General features: G+C 35.5%; 1 protein-coding gene across 1 annotated transcript in view; it reads left to right on the top strand.

Annotated features, from left to right (window-relative positions):
* Positions 1 to 14,169, top strand: part of LOC140146493 (b(0,+)-type amino acid transporter 1-like) — a 144,666-nt gene that overhangs the window by 121,008 nt on the left and 9,489 nt on the right. Inside the window, exons 6-11 of the mRNA XM_072168358.1 lie at positions 1,610 to 1,735; positions 4,232 to 4,337; positions 5,062 to 5,106; positions 8,218 to 8,341; positions 12,402 to 12,505; positions 13,546 to 13,642. Coding sequence (XP_072024459.1) covers positions 1,610 to 1,735; positions 4,232 to 4,337; positions 5,062 to 5,106; positions 8,218 to 8,341; positions 12,402 to 12,505; positions 13,546 to 13,642 — 602 coding nt within the window. The remainder of the gene's footprint in view (positions 1 to 1,609; positions 1,736 to 4,231; positions 4,338 to 5,061; positions 5,107 to 8,217; positions 8,342 to 12,401; positions 12,506 to 13,545; positions 13,643 to 14,169) is intronic.

Raw genomic sequence — 14,169 nt, 5'->3', positions numbered from 1 at the left:
TTTCATTTCATACCATATTTTTTAATTTTTTGTAAAAATATAAGTAACAACTAACATCACTATTTTGCCATGCCAAAAGGCTGGCTCTTACACCATCCATTTTATTTGTCCCATCTTGGCATAATTTTCAATCATTCAACATATTTCAAATCATTCAACATGTTCAAGTTTTACATGTATATGGAATTTTTGTTGAGACAAATATTAGCATTAAATGGTGTACTTGAGGACATCAGGAGGTAGTATCACAACTTTTGATGCTTTGCATTCTGGGTATAGGCTCCAAGATAAAGAGTCCCAAGTTTTGAGATATTATCTCAAAATATCAAGAGTTATCTCAAGAACCACTGAGCCAATACAGGGCTTGCTTGCACTGATTTTTTTCATTTTATTCTGATTCCAAATATGGTCATGTAAATATACAATTCTGAAATTTTTGAATTTGCAAAGAAAATTTGGAACATTGTTGTCTGCAGACAACGCCCATGTTTCAACACCTTTTCACATTGAAATGTACGGGATGAAAATGGTCATTTAGAAGATATATTCAGCAAGACATTTCTCATTTTATTAACCCCTGGATACTACTGGTCATCTAACAACATTTCTGATTGGTTGATAACTTGAAATACTCATTTCAATTGCCAATTATGACTAGGCTTTAAACTATCTATGGTCAGACTTGCATTTGCAGATGATCTTATTAATACCCTCCTTGATTGGTTCAAAATTGAACACAATATTCATTTTGGCTAATCGGCAGGTAGTTCTCATAGGGTTAATACATGGATCTATAATATTTTGGAATACATGTGACACCAACAAACAGAAAAGTGTACCTTTCACAAAAGTAGGGTCATTTACACCCCTACCAGTAACACATCATTCTCTGCTGAATTATTCTCATACCTGAATGCACTATAGTCCAACTATTCGTTAATAAAAAATACATGATAAATATGCAAAATTAAGCAACACTGTTATCAAGACAGATTAACAAATAGTTGACATTACTGTGACTCTTCAAACAAGGCTGACATTTCAATCCAGATGAACAAAATCACCATTTTTGTTCATATTTCATAGTGAATTGCGCAGAAACACTTAAACTTTGTGGAACAACTCATATGCAATTGGCTTTTTTTTTGCAATATACTTTTTTTCCACACAATTTGCTGTTTTTGTGTAAATTATTGGCCCCTGGCTATAGTGCTACATGATGAAAGCTCAAGCAACAAGCTTTGCTTTGTGAATTGTTTCATCTAACCATCCCATTCCAAAGGTTGTCGGTCCAAATCCTGCTTCAGTTATGTTTGTTTGCTCCCTCTTCTATTTTGCGATACAGGCCTTGACATTTGACGAGGATCCATTCTCAAAGATATTCTCCTGAAATAATTTGCTTTAATCTAAGAGATTTTTGAGCCTACACACTAAGTAAATGAGAGAGAATCTAATATTCCTGTAAAATATTATTGTATGAAACAAAATTCTACCCTGGGATTACTATGTAGTAAGTCCTTTTTATTATTAAGTTTAAAGTGTTCTCAACAAAAATTAATATGGCTTGATATTAATGTTAATTTGATGTTTTTTTCTTTACATTTTCTAGTACTGATATTGTTCATCAACTGTGCAAGTGTAAAGTGGGCAACAGCGGTGCAGAATTTCTTCACAGCAGCCAAGCTCTTAGCATTGGCTATCATTATTGGTGTTGGCTTTGTTAGAATGTGTCAAGGTAAGAAGATGAAGTTGATTAAAATTATCAAATTATCAATTATCAAACATTTTTTAGATATTTGAATCTAGTTTTGAAAATTAATAATAAAAAAAATCTGAAAGATTTTTTTTTTTTGTCCAAAAGATTTGGGTTAAAGATGATTTTTTTTTTTTTCTCCAAAACTGAGCATTTTTACCCAAATTTGACCTAACAGATGGATTCGTCAAGAGTTTGCCATTCTGCATGTTTTAAATAAATTATGTAAACTTTTATATACTTTAGACCAACAAATCTTGCATTTGTTATGGAGGGCAGAATTAACCGCCCAAAATGAGTAACATTTAATTGTGGACATAGGTGGTTCTGGCTTTAAGGGATGTGCCTATAGGAATAAAGACCAAACAAACATATTCTTGTTTATGCCGTAATATTGTAGTCAGGGTTCGAATTCGGTTGTATCACATAGCAGTTTGCTCCACATTTTGAAGTAACTGCTACCCAATTTTGCATTTGTATAGCACTTTTTATAGTGCTTTAGTATAGGAAGTATGAGGAATTAGCCAAAAACTGCTACACAACATTTTTAAACGAATCGAACCCTGATTGTAGTATTTCAACCATTTCACAACTTCAGCTGTGTAACTTACAAAAATTCCTGCTAAAAAGTGGTTCTTTTAATTTTTGAAAATAGATTAAAAATCGCATTGGACTTTTTGTACTGATCGTACTATAAATGACCACCAGCGTATAATGTTCTGATCACACTATAGACTGGGATTATATGTGAGGTCATTGCCAGGCAATTTGTCCCTATTGTTCCTTGTCTGGAAATATGCCCAACCATCATGATGTGTTCAGGGACAGTGCTTTTAAAAAACCTGCCAGATCACAATAAGGCCATTGACCTGTGTAGTGGTCATACATTGTTCATTCAACCATAAAAGTATTCTAGTCCCTCAGCGACTCATTAATAATGCATTGCATCAGGTCAGGGATTCTATTATAATAATTCTAATCCTTTCTTTGAGGTCAATAGATAAAGAGAGGTCTTGAAAAACAGGTGTGAGGTTATCATCAAAGTTGCTGGCATAGGAAATTTCGTGGAGGTGGCGCTTATTATTTCTTGTAAACAGAACTATCTAATGTGGTACTCGCTACATGTGAGAAGGCCGGTCTGCAAATGTTCAGTGCATGAAGAATATAGTAGAGATATTATAGCTTCATGTTTAGTGTAAATCAATTAAATACTGTAGCTGGATATCAAAAGATCGTGATGCATTCCTTCTTGTTATGGACAACAAGTATTAATTTTGATATTATTGTGACAAAATCCATTCCCTTCTCAATTGATTAGGCTCCAGGATTAGGCTTTCTTTTCGAAAAATAAATCATAGGGCCTAGAGGCCATTAAATAGGCTAAACCCATATTCGGTATGCGGAAACCTTCAGTCCGGGCGATGCTTGTACTCGCATTAAACAGACAAAGTTGGCTAAACCGACGCCTGCTGCTTCAATTGCCAACCTTTATCGGGGGTCGAGTTTGAGTTTTCATAGTCATCTATTACCTATACCATTTTTCACCCCGATGTGGCAGCGCGTCAACGCGTTGAAGCAGCTGTTTCGCTCGCGCATCTATGCGGTGTCTTTAAGCATGTGTGTGTGTACACCAGCGCTTTGATCGAACGCTAGCGAGTGTAATGAAATTCACACAGTACTGATGTCACTGCCACATCAGGGTGAAAATGGTATATTCGCAAACCAGCCAAATTTGTCATATGTTTGAATAGCTAGTAGAAAACCCGTGAATATAGTGTCAGAAACTCTCCAACATCTTAGGATAACCTTGTCATTAATGTGATACTGAAAGCAGCGCCATTTTTGGAATATATTTGATCCACTCGTATATTTGAACATTGCGTGGGAAAACATTGCGGTAAAAAGTAAGTTAATAATGAAAATCGTTTAATTTTAATAATACCAACCAGTAACGGACATTGAGCCAAGACTATGTGAGAGAAGTTTGGGGTATGTAAAGCATTTTCTTTTTATAAAAAACAAGGAAAAATCAGTCCAAAATTAAACTTTTTATCACAACGCGATATTTAAAAAAAGTACATTTTGAGAGGGCCTACGCTGGTTCTTTTAATTCTAGTTTAAAATCTGTTCATCACCTGCAGTCCGATTTGGTATCTATGGTTTCATCCAAATATTGGGAACTAATGTGGATGGTATTTTGGTTTTAAAAAAACGATACAGTTAAAAATATCGGTATTTATGCCAGCAACATTTCTAGTGTGTAAAATGCATTGAAAATTGTCGGCTAAAAAGTGCATAAATCAAAATCGCGAACAGTAATAGCAACAATAACTATCTACATTCCAAGCAGAAACGCTTTTCAAAAGCATACCACCTTTCTAGTCACATTTCTTTTGCTCTTTTTAAGAATACAATATTATCAATGCTATTATTATGTGCAGTAAAAATTCACCTATAAATTGATTTCTTGTTATACAGGTCATGTTGAGTATTTAGATCCCAGAGTAACATTCCAAGGCTCAGCTACCAATGTATTTGCATATGGTTTAGCTTTCTACCAGGGTTTATGGGCTTATGATGGCTGGTAAGTACTAACATTATCAGGCTATGCTCACTTCAGTTCTGGAAACACATACACATGTTCCTCAGTAGGCCTTGTAACTACCAGTCTTATGCCCGATCCTGACTCCACTTCGCAGCGCGATGCGATGCTTTTCAAACATCGCAGCATCTTGCGATGAAGAGCGTCCGTATTTAGCGTATATTAGTATATAAGTACTGCAAAATCAATTGCTATTGCAGTATAATCTTTTTGTATACAGTCACTATGTGGAGCTCATCACTGAAGGCATGCTTAGATGAACTTTTAATGATTATGTATTTTGTAAAATACTCAAGGAAAAAAAAGGTTGTTGACAAAAAGGTTGGCATCAGATCTGCAAGACTTCTCATCATTGTTGATAGGGATGTGGAAGTGTGGCATAACTCGGATTGTTAAATTCCCTGTTTTGATTGATCTATGACAGGCTTCCTCAAATCGAGTTGTTGAAGCGCCACATGAAATTTAAAAAAAACTGCAAAGCGCCACTCAATGGCTGCGAAGTCGCCGGGGGAGTCAGAGCTCTGAAGCTATTGATTTTTTTAAATTTGAGATGCAAATGACACCATTTGGCGCAACATTTTGTACTATTTTAGCCTGTCTTCACATGTGGCGTCTGCGCCGCTATTTGCGGAGCCCTGATCTATGATGTAATAATGTGGTTACAGAATTCATTATTATAAATTTCTTCTTGATACTTTCATTTCAGGAATCAATTGAATTACATAACAGAAGAACTGATAGACCCATACAGGTAGGTTATCTGGTTCTTTCCTGGATTTTTAATATGTTTAGTATGTACATGGTAGATGCATTAGGCTGCGATCACATAGAAGTATACTGTATACGGTATTCGCTATACGATATACGCTCATTCGATCAGGCTGAGTTCACATAGGTATAAACTCAGCTTGATCGAATGAGCATATATCATATAGCAAATACCATACCGTATACAGTATACTTCTATGTGATCGCAGCCTTACACAATCAAAAACTGAATGAAGACCTGGCACTCTTAATAAGAAAATATGTGCTATTCTTGATCATAGTTTAACAAATTAGCTTGGAATGTTATCTAGAAGGCTGCCTTACAAGTTTGAAAGTGGCATCAGCTTTTGCATCAATTCATGTATACCAGCTTGCGTTATACCTCCTCCATACCTCTACACCTGTTGGATGCATGTATCCTGGGTCCATCTTCATTCTTAGAAAACTATAGGATGATGTGGTAAGGCAAAACAAGTCGTATGTTAAACAAAATAAATGTTCAGTTGTTTTTTTTTGCATTAAGCAGGATTTTTAAAGCCTAGATTGTGAAGAAATGCCATCCAAATTGGATTTGAGGTTCTTGTGGTTTGGTGATGTTATAACATTCAAAACAATAAAATATAAAATAAGTATGTTGCACATAAAATTTGACAGTATCTTGACATCGCTTTTAGCGACTTATGCCTCATATTTGCTTGATAACAGCACAGGTATACAGATACATGTTGATTAGGTGTAGCTCCAACATTGAACAGGAGGAAAGCTGAGGCACCAATCGATACATACCCATAGTACATGCTGTACACGGTACACAGACTATGGCCTCGCATAATTAAAATCTAGTTCACGATCATAATTTGTCTTCATTGTCAATGTCTGGGAAGGTGCCTGGATGTACTCTATTGATGCAGAGTTCAGTATTTATAATGGTATAACTATTCAGGGTCCATGTATTTTAGTATTTTTGAGATACTATATGTATAGAAGATCTAATGATCATTTTCAAAAGTGGCAGTGCTTATTTTGAAGTTTCTCAAATTTGTGTCACTTTTAAGATTTTATTTTATTACTGTATTTGTTCCATTAATCGCCCATGCACCTATAAGGGCCCAAACAGTGACTTTACAAGCAAACTGATATTAGTTTATTAACTACTGCCCACGCAAATCTGAATCATGGTCTGAAACATATGACCCACTGATGATGATGATGATTTTTTTACATCCTGTTGGCCTAAACAATGTAAAAAATAAGTGCCCATCAGAAATGATTTCATTAAGCGCCCTGGGCAGTTAATGAAATGAATATGGTACATCAAATAATGTTAAAGCTGTTAAACTGAAAATGTCCAGTTGGTTTTGGATGAGTACTGATCAAGGTGAAAACCTAACTCTCATAATTCATTTCATTTATATTTTTGGCATAATTTTTCATTCATATCTAAAATTCTTGTAATTTTATCGACCAGTGAGAGCAATAATAAAATTTATGTAGATACACAGTGTATACACTTATGCTTTTTATTGGATTCATACTGGATGCAGTGTTACCTTTTACAATTACTGTAATCATGTAAGAAAACATCAATAATTTGATTAAACCAATTACCCAGGCAACATAATAATTATTCTACATTAATAGACACAAACACGCATACAGTCCGTGTTCAGTTTGTACAGCTGGATCTTGTCACACATTTGAAATTGTTTTTAATAAACAGGTTTTGATTCAAGTGTTAAGAATTTTATGCTCATTATAAAAAATAGTATTGTTACTTAATAATGCTAGCGTAGTTGTGGGAAGAATAAATTATGCAGATACGCTATTTAGCATATGCAAATTTGGATGGCAGGCTGTTTGTAGCACTTATGCATATATTTGCATAATTAACATGAATATTTTTGCAGAATAAATCTCAGTGCAGTCCAACCTCTCTTATCCGGCCATGATGGGACCAAGCATTGTCCGGATAAGTGAAAAATCCGGATAAGTGAATTACATGTAATTCTGCATTGACTGTCCCAAGTACTGAAAAGGTGACAACAAAAGATTGTTTAAAGTTGGTGTAATAACACTAAAAGATGGCTTTAGAGTACTTTTTGCAACATATAGATGTCATTCTAAGCATTCAGAGCATGGAATTACCTGTGGTAAATCATCAAAAACATATTTCTCTGTGAAGATTTTCACATCCGGATAACAGAGAGATCCATATAAAAGAGGTCCGGATAAGAGAGGTTGGACTGTATTACCATATTAATGTAACATGTAAGGGAAATTTTCTCCAAATTTAATAATAGCATTTGATAATACTAATAACCTGACTCAAAATTACCAAAATTGGTGTATGAATGGGTCCAATGTTCAATAACTAGGGCAGTGTATGTAAATGGTTAGATGCATGAAAATAAAAAAAAAAAATATATTAACAAAGAATTGTAAACATAATATATGGGTCAAATACACAGAACTGTTACCAGCATAACAAAGCATGATTGCAACTTATGAAATGCTGGAGTCAGATAGTGTGAAATGTGAAATCTCATAATGTGTAACAAATGGAGTGAAAAGCAATAAAATATCACCACGGTTACGCTATGCACTATATAATTATATTGTGATCAGTTAGAAACCAATATATTAATTTTCTGGTGCACAAGCTGAAAACCTATAAGTACAGTCCACAAATAGAGCATTGCATTGTGGGATACCATGTTGCCTGACTCGGCAGTATTTCCTGATCAGGCAGTCGGACCGGACTGATTATGGTATGTCAAAATCATTTTCACTTCACCAAGTCCGCAACTGATGCACAGGTACTCTCAGCCAACTTAAGAGTGTGATTATACCCCTAACAGCTCCCCATTTTATACCTGGATGGAGTGAAGCAATTGGGAATTAAGCCGTTTTGCCCAATGACACAACACATTGGCCGTGGTGGAGCTCAAACCTGCATCCTTTTGATTATGAAGCTTGCGCCCTATCCATTAGGCCACCGTGAATATACCCTCAGTCAAAGTAACTTATACGATTCCATTTGAGTAAATGCATTTCCTTAAATTTTTATTATTTGTATCTTGTTTTTCTGCTGCAGGAATTTACCGTTGGCAATTATCATTGGACTACCATTGGTCACATTAAGTTATTTGCTAGTCAACATGGCGTATTTTACCGTCATGTCACCGGAAGAGTTACTCCAGTCTAGTGCAGTAGCAGTGGTAAGTTTGAATTTGGAAATGAAGTGGACAGTATTTGAATTTTGACCCAATTAGCTTCTTACAAAAGTCATGTCAAGGGTGACACAGAAATTCAATTGACTGAACACTTGCTTGCCCTCCCTCCTACACACATACTATGTACCCAGCAAACACTAAACGTTTTACAGAAAATGTTTAAATGTCAGGTATAAAGGGTATGTATAAACATTTAATAACATTCAAAAAACATTTTTGAAAACTTCCTGCAAAACATTCTCACATAATAGTTTAAGGTATTTACAAAATATTTTGCAAAAATGTTTGCCAAAACATTTTGCCATTGGCAGCATTATTCAAATGTTATGGTTGTGTTTTTTCATATGAAGCAAAAATGTTTTCATGACCTTTATGTATCCCGACATTTAAATGCTATTAAAACATTTTGACAAAAAAACAAACTTGTTGATAACACAATTATAACATTTGAAAAACATTTGTGTGTTTGCTTGGTAAGCTATGTTGTGATGGCTTAAGTATTAAATTGTGACATGCACACTATCAGCGTGTTTATAGTTGGTCAGAAATTGTCCAGAAACTTTCTCATTATAAACACTAGCCTGTCACAGGTATCGTACATTATATTTGCACTATAAAATATAAACACACAAAGACAAATTTGTTGCTGTAAAATTATACCGGAAGTAGCAGCCTCTTCATGATGTGTTCTTCTCAGTCCCAAGAGTTATCAAAGCAGAAGCTACGTGTTCGCCACCATGATCACACTGTAGAATGGGCTGTTCTATAGCTCACACACAATATTTACACATTCCCCAAGCACTTTGCAAGTGTGACCTATGGGTCATTGCAGATGTACGGTAATGTTGGATGGTACATGATTTGTGTGGTAACTGTACCTCACTCCCTGGCCTTACTATAAACAGCAAGAGTTTCGGTATACATACAAGGAATATTGTACACGATATACTCAAAACTCAATATGTTCACTCTAAACACGCTGAATGTGTACACATTATAAGAGCAATACTGGGTTAGGATGAGCTGATCACAAGTTGAAAAGCACCCTCAGTGCCATTCATGAAGATTTATTTGTGGTAACTTTCTCTCTAGAGGGCGTTAGCAAGTGATGTCAGCCTACTATAAAGACATGACTTTGTCCACAGATGAAGAGAGAATATGTCAGGATATCTGCCGAATGAAGTTTTATCCAGTATGGGTGTTTTTTTATGTCATAAATTCTATATGTGACAGTCTATATGGTCTACCACAAATGTAGTTTAAAACTTGTTCCCACAAAATGAGAGGGAAGTCAAAGAAATTAGTTATGCCCATATTCGTGCTCAATAGATCATACGCTATAAGATTATACCGAAAATGTTAGTCAATATTTCACTTAGGAATTTTTGTTTCTGTTATTTTCTGGCATGTTAAATAGCTCATATGTGACACGATCAAGGGAAATGAGTCGGATGTCACTAATATTGATTTTTAGATATTGGCAAAGGAAGTGTCGACATGTGACTCATTCCCCTTGATCAGGTCACATTATGTCCTTTTCTTCCTCTCAGTTTATGGGAAGTCTTAATTTTTGTCGCAAAATGTGGACCAATATGACGTAATGACAATCTGAGGTGTCAGCCCTGAAGTTAAACACAGACAGACAATTATTCTTAATAGACCATTTTAATAATTTCTCAAATCTTTTCTTGTAGACATGTTGTGTAACACAATTGGGAGAATACGCAGTGGGTTTGAAAATGTGTGAAGTGGTCTATTGCATCCAATGGGTGCAGAGGTTAGCAAGATGCAAATCAAGTGAACACTATTGCTGATATCCTAATCAAAGTGATTGGTCACATCATATTTCTGTCACTGGGCATGGACCAATATGATGCATTCTTATGAAGTTGCTGTTTAATTACATTGGTTCTTGCCCATGTTACATGAGATGTTACATATGTTGCATATGGAACAGCGCCGTTGCATGCATTATTTGCATTACGCGTAACATGGTATACGTACAGTGATCTTTCGTATCAGCGTGGCAATTTCATGCATGGGAGAGACTGGTTGAACTTGATAAAAGTAGCCATGAACGGTGATTTACAGTTGATCTGTTTCAGATCTGTGTCTCTATCTTTAACAGCATCAGATAGCATTATTTTTTGCATAGAACAACTTGGCACTCCGCATCATTGTTCCACTTAAAATAATGCTATCTCCAGTGTTTTATCAAGCGATAGAGGCATGGCTGGGACTCAAAACAGTATGGTCTGGCATTTTTGGATGCATTTTTCCAAAGCGAGAATTTGTGTTTTTTATCCTTGGCTGCAGCATTCCTTTTTTGGCTATGATTTCGTGGCTCAAGTAATTAGCTTTGTGTGTCAGGATTTTGTTCTTCCGCTGCGGTTGATTTCTGTCACAGTGTAAAACACGTCAACAGAATTGCCTCTTCATTTGTCAAAACAAACACAAGCGACTATAATAATACTGACTCTTAGATGATGGTTTCATGGGAATAACCAAAAGTTATTACTGACCTGACTGTTTGACCATCTTATTGCAATGGCCTTCTTCTTCAGAGTGATGTTTGTCAATCCAACTGCTATCACCAACAGAGTGCACACCAGTGCCTAGAAGAGGATCCTATAATGTGATTCATAATGTGCCCCCTTGTCTCTGTTCATGGTGTTCGGAGTTCTCTAACTTATCCAGATTTATTCTGTGATACAGCAGGCTCCTGAATTACATTCCATCTTAAGGACTTGGTCATCTTTCCAATTGATGACGTGATTCTGTTGAACCACATGGTCCAGGATCGCTGATTTGGATTGTTCAGTGACCGCTTGTTTTCTTATTTTGGAGAATAAAAAAAGTTCCTTTACTTTGGGCTACTTTATCTGTTTCTTTCCTGTATTCAATCGGTCAGTTGGATTGACAAACGTCACTCTGAAGATCCTCAAAACTGTCGGTCAACAAATAACTTTTGGTTTTGATGAGATAAAATGTATGTATATAATAATACCTTTGTCGAAGACTCTTTTGATATGTTAACGTTCACCACAGCAAGTGAAATAATTTGTTATTAACCGGTTTGGAATATTTTCCGCCTCTGTTAACAGACTTTTGCCAATAGGACTCTTGGTAACTGGGCTTGGATCATGCCTGTGTTTGTTGCCTGCTCTACATTCGGTGCTGCCAATGGAACCATGTTTACTACTGGGAGGTACTGACAAGATTATATGTGACTTCATCTCTGTTCATTCATTTCTGCAAAGTTAATAGTTTCACCCTTTTGTCACATTTCACTTTCAGATTGTTTTGATGTGACCATTTCCACCATAATGTCATCGTCAAGTCATCACTATGTCATACAACCGATGCACTACTTAGATCATATCTGACTTCATCTCTGTTCATCATTTTCTGTTTTCCTTAGTTTTATTTTCAGGTTGTGTTGACATTCATTATCATCTTTAAAACATTTATATTACAAATAGCAAAAATCTAAACGAATTGATCTGCAAGAAAATTTTGTTTACATAAACATACATAATGAGGTTTCCAGTGGTATAAAAATCTCAACTTTTTTTGAGAAAAGTGGGGGATGATGTTGTGGATCACAAAATGCCCTTTTAAAAAGAAACGATTGAAAAATGCTTATACTTTCAGAGATTTTATAAATTTTACAATGATTTACATCACATAAAAAGCATTTTACCTGTCACTATGTCATGTATGTTATCAAGAATTCTTTTACTGGCATATGGCAAGATGTACGGATGAGTCGCTAACTCGCTATGTACCCACTGACCATCGGTTCCGGGAGGGGCAGAGACTTAGGACTCATTTTGACTTCATCTTTGTTCCTAACTTTTACAATCACTTGTTGTCAATATTCCATTTCACTTTCAGAATCTGTGCATACTATACTAATTGTCCACAATTGATTTTCTTTGAATGAATTTTTGCATCCTCACTCATTTTTTCATTTATTACGAATTATTCATACTCATAATCATGTTTGCTTGTTTTTATTGTTCTCATTCATTGCATCCTGAAGACATTTGCTGAGCGTACATTGGGTTACTTTCAGTATCTCATCCCCATATTTGTGTGTATGTCTACATTTGGAGCCGTCAATGGCACCCTCTTCACAGCAGCAAGGTAAGAGTCTCAGTCTATGGTGGTCAGTGGCATCTCATCCCCATACAGGCTATAGTAATTAAGGGCAGTGAGCTACCCAAGATTTATTTTGGGGTGCCAATATTGAAAAAAAAGGCTTCTTGGTGGAAGAGCAAAAAAAGTTTTTCATGTGACAATTCCAAACAAAGTAGGTGTTTTTTTTTTTTTTCAAATTTTTCAATAGCAGACTTTGAGTGCAAAAAACAAAAACAAAAGGTGAACTTGTTGGTCAAAACTTTCCCTGTGTTTACATACCCCCATTACCAGGTTTTGTTGTAGACTCCTCCCAGTTATATACCATATATATGAGATAGTTTTAGTGACCTTACCAAGGGGGGAGTGAGAATAGGGTAAGCATTTGTTTTTCACTTGCTCTCTATATTTTGGTTTTCTTAAAGCTTCTCATTATGCATCAAATTTAAAATGTTTTAAAATTGAGATGGTGGAAACTAGTGCTTTCAGCTAAGCAGTTACCTGCTTATTAAGTTTTAAATTTTGTAACATTATAGTAGGAATTTCAATTGAATGAACGCAGCTTTCAACAGCTGTACTCGATCCAACCGCGATCGTATATCGCATATTTCAAACTACAACGTGAACGCACGACCTTGGATACAATGGTAACCAATCACAGGTGAGTTGGCATGGTTGGATTCAAGCTTCCGCGTTATTCACGCTCACATCACGAACAGTTGCACACGCTGGCATACATCGTGCAGTGTATGCAAAAAATCATCCCGCTATTGAAAGCTGTGTTCATTCAATTGGAATTCCCACTATGTACCCAAAACACAAAAATGTGCTGAAAATGTTATAAACATGTTATAAATTCATTTTGGGGTTGATCAAATGTTTTAATAACATTTTAATGTCTGGTTATGTTGTCAAAATGTTCTTGCAAAATATCTTTTGGCAAACGTTTATGAAAGTTATTAAAACAATAATATGCAACCCTACATTTAAACATTTTCTTTGAAACGTTTTGTGTTGCTGGGTAGTTGACTTTTGTTGTATCTTTTCAGGTTGACGTATGTGGCTGCACGTGAGGGTCACATGGTTGAGGTCCTGTCCATGGTACATGTTAAGAGATACACACCATTCCCTGCCCTGGTCTTTACAGTAAGTATCAGATGACTAAACACACAAATAGACAGTATGAAACACACGTCAGACAGACAATGTTTGCTGCTCTTGAGGACCCTACAACAAAAGCACATACAATTATTGCACAACAGATTAAAACATTTTATGGAGAAGAACTGGCTAGCAATTAAGCATTTTAATGCTTACTCTTAAATAGTTAAAATGTGACATGATCTGGTCCATGGGGCCAAAAGCGCAAATTTGAAACAGAGATAAAGGTAAAAATATGGAGTAAAAAACAATAAAATACATAAGAAAATAGACATCAAAAACTTCATAACTTTAACACCAAATATGCTAGACCTTTGGTGTTTTCAGTAAATGATAGCCTATTGTACATGTATGTATAATGTAATGATTACAGTAACTCAATTTTCAAAAATGCCTCCTTTGGCCTCCATGGACCAGATCGTGTCACAAATTATTTAAGAGATACAAGATACAAGATATTTTATTTTCCCATAATTCACATGAAATCACACAGTATATATTTTAAAAAACAA

This window comes from Amphiura filiformis, chromosome 2 (genome assembly GCF_039555335.1).
Source record: "Amphiura filiformis chromosome 2, Afil_fr2py, whole genome shotgun sequence".
Classification (NCBI taxonomy): domain Eukaryota; kingdom Metazoa; phylum Echinodermata; class Ophiuroidea; order Amphilepidida; family Amphiuridae; genus Amphiura; species Amphiura filiformis.
This window is presented reverse-complemented; position numbering and strand designations above follow the sequence as displayed.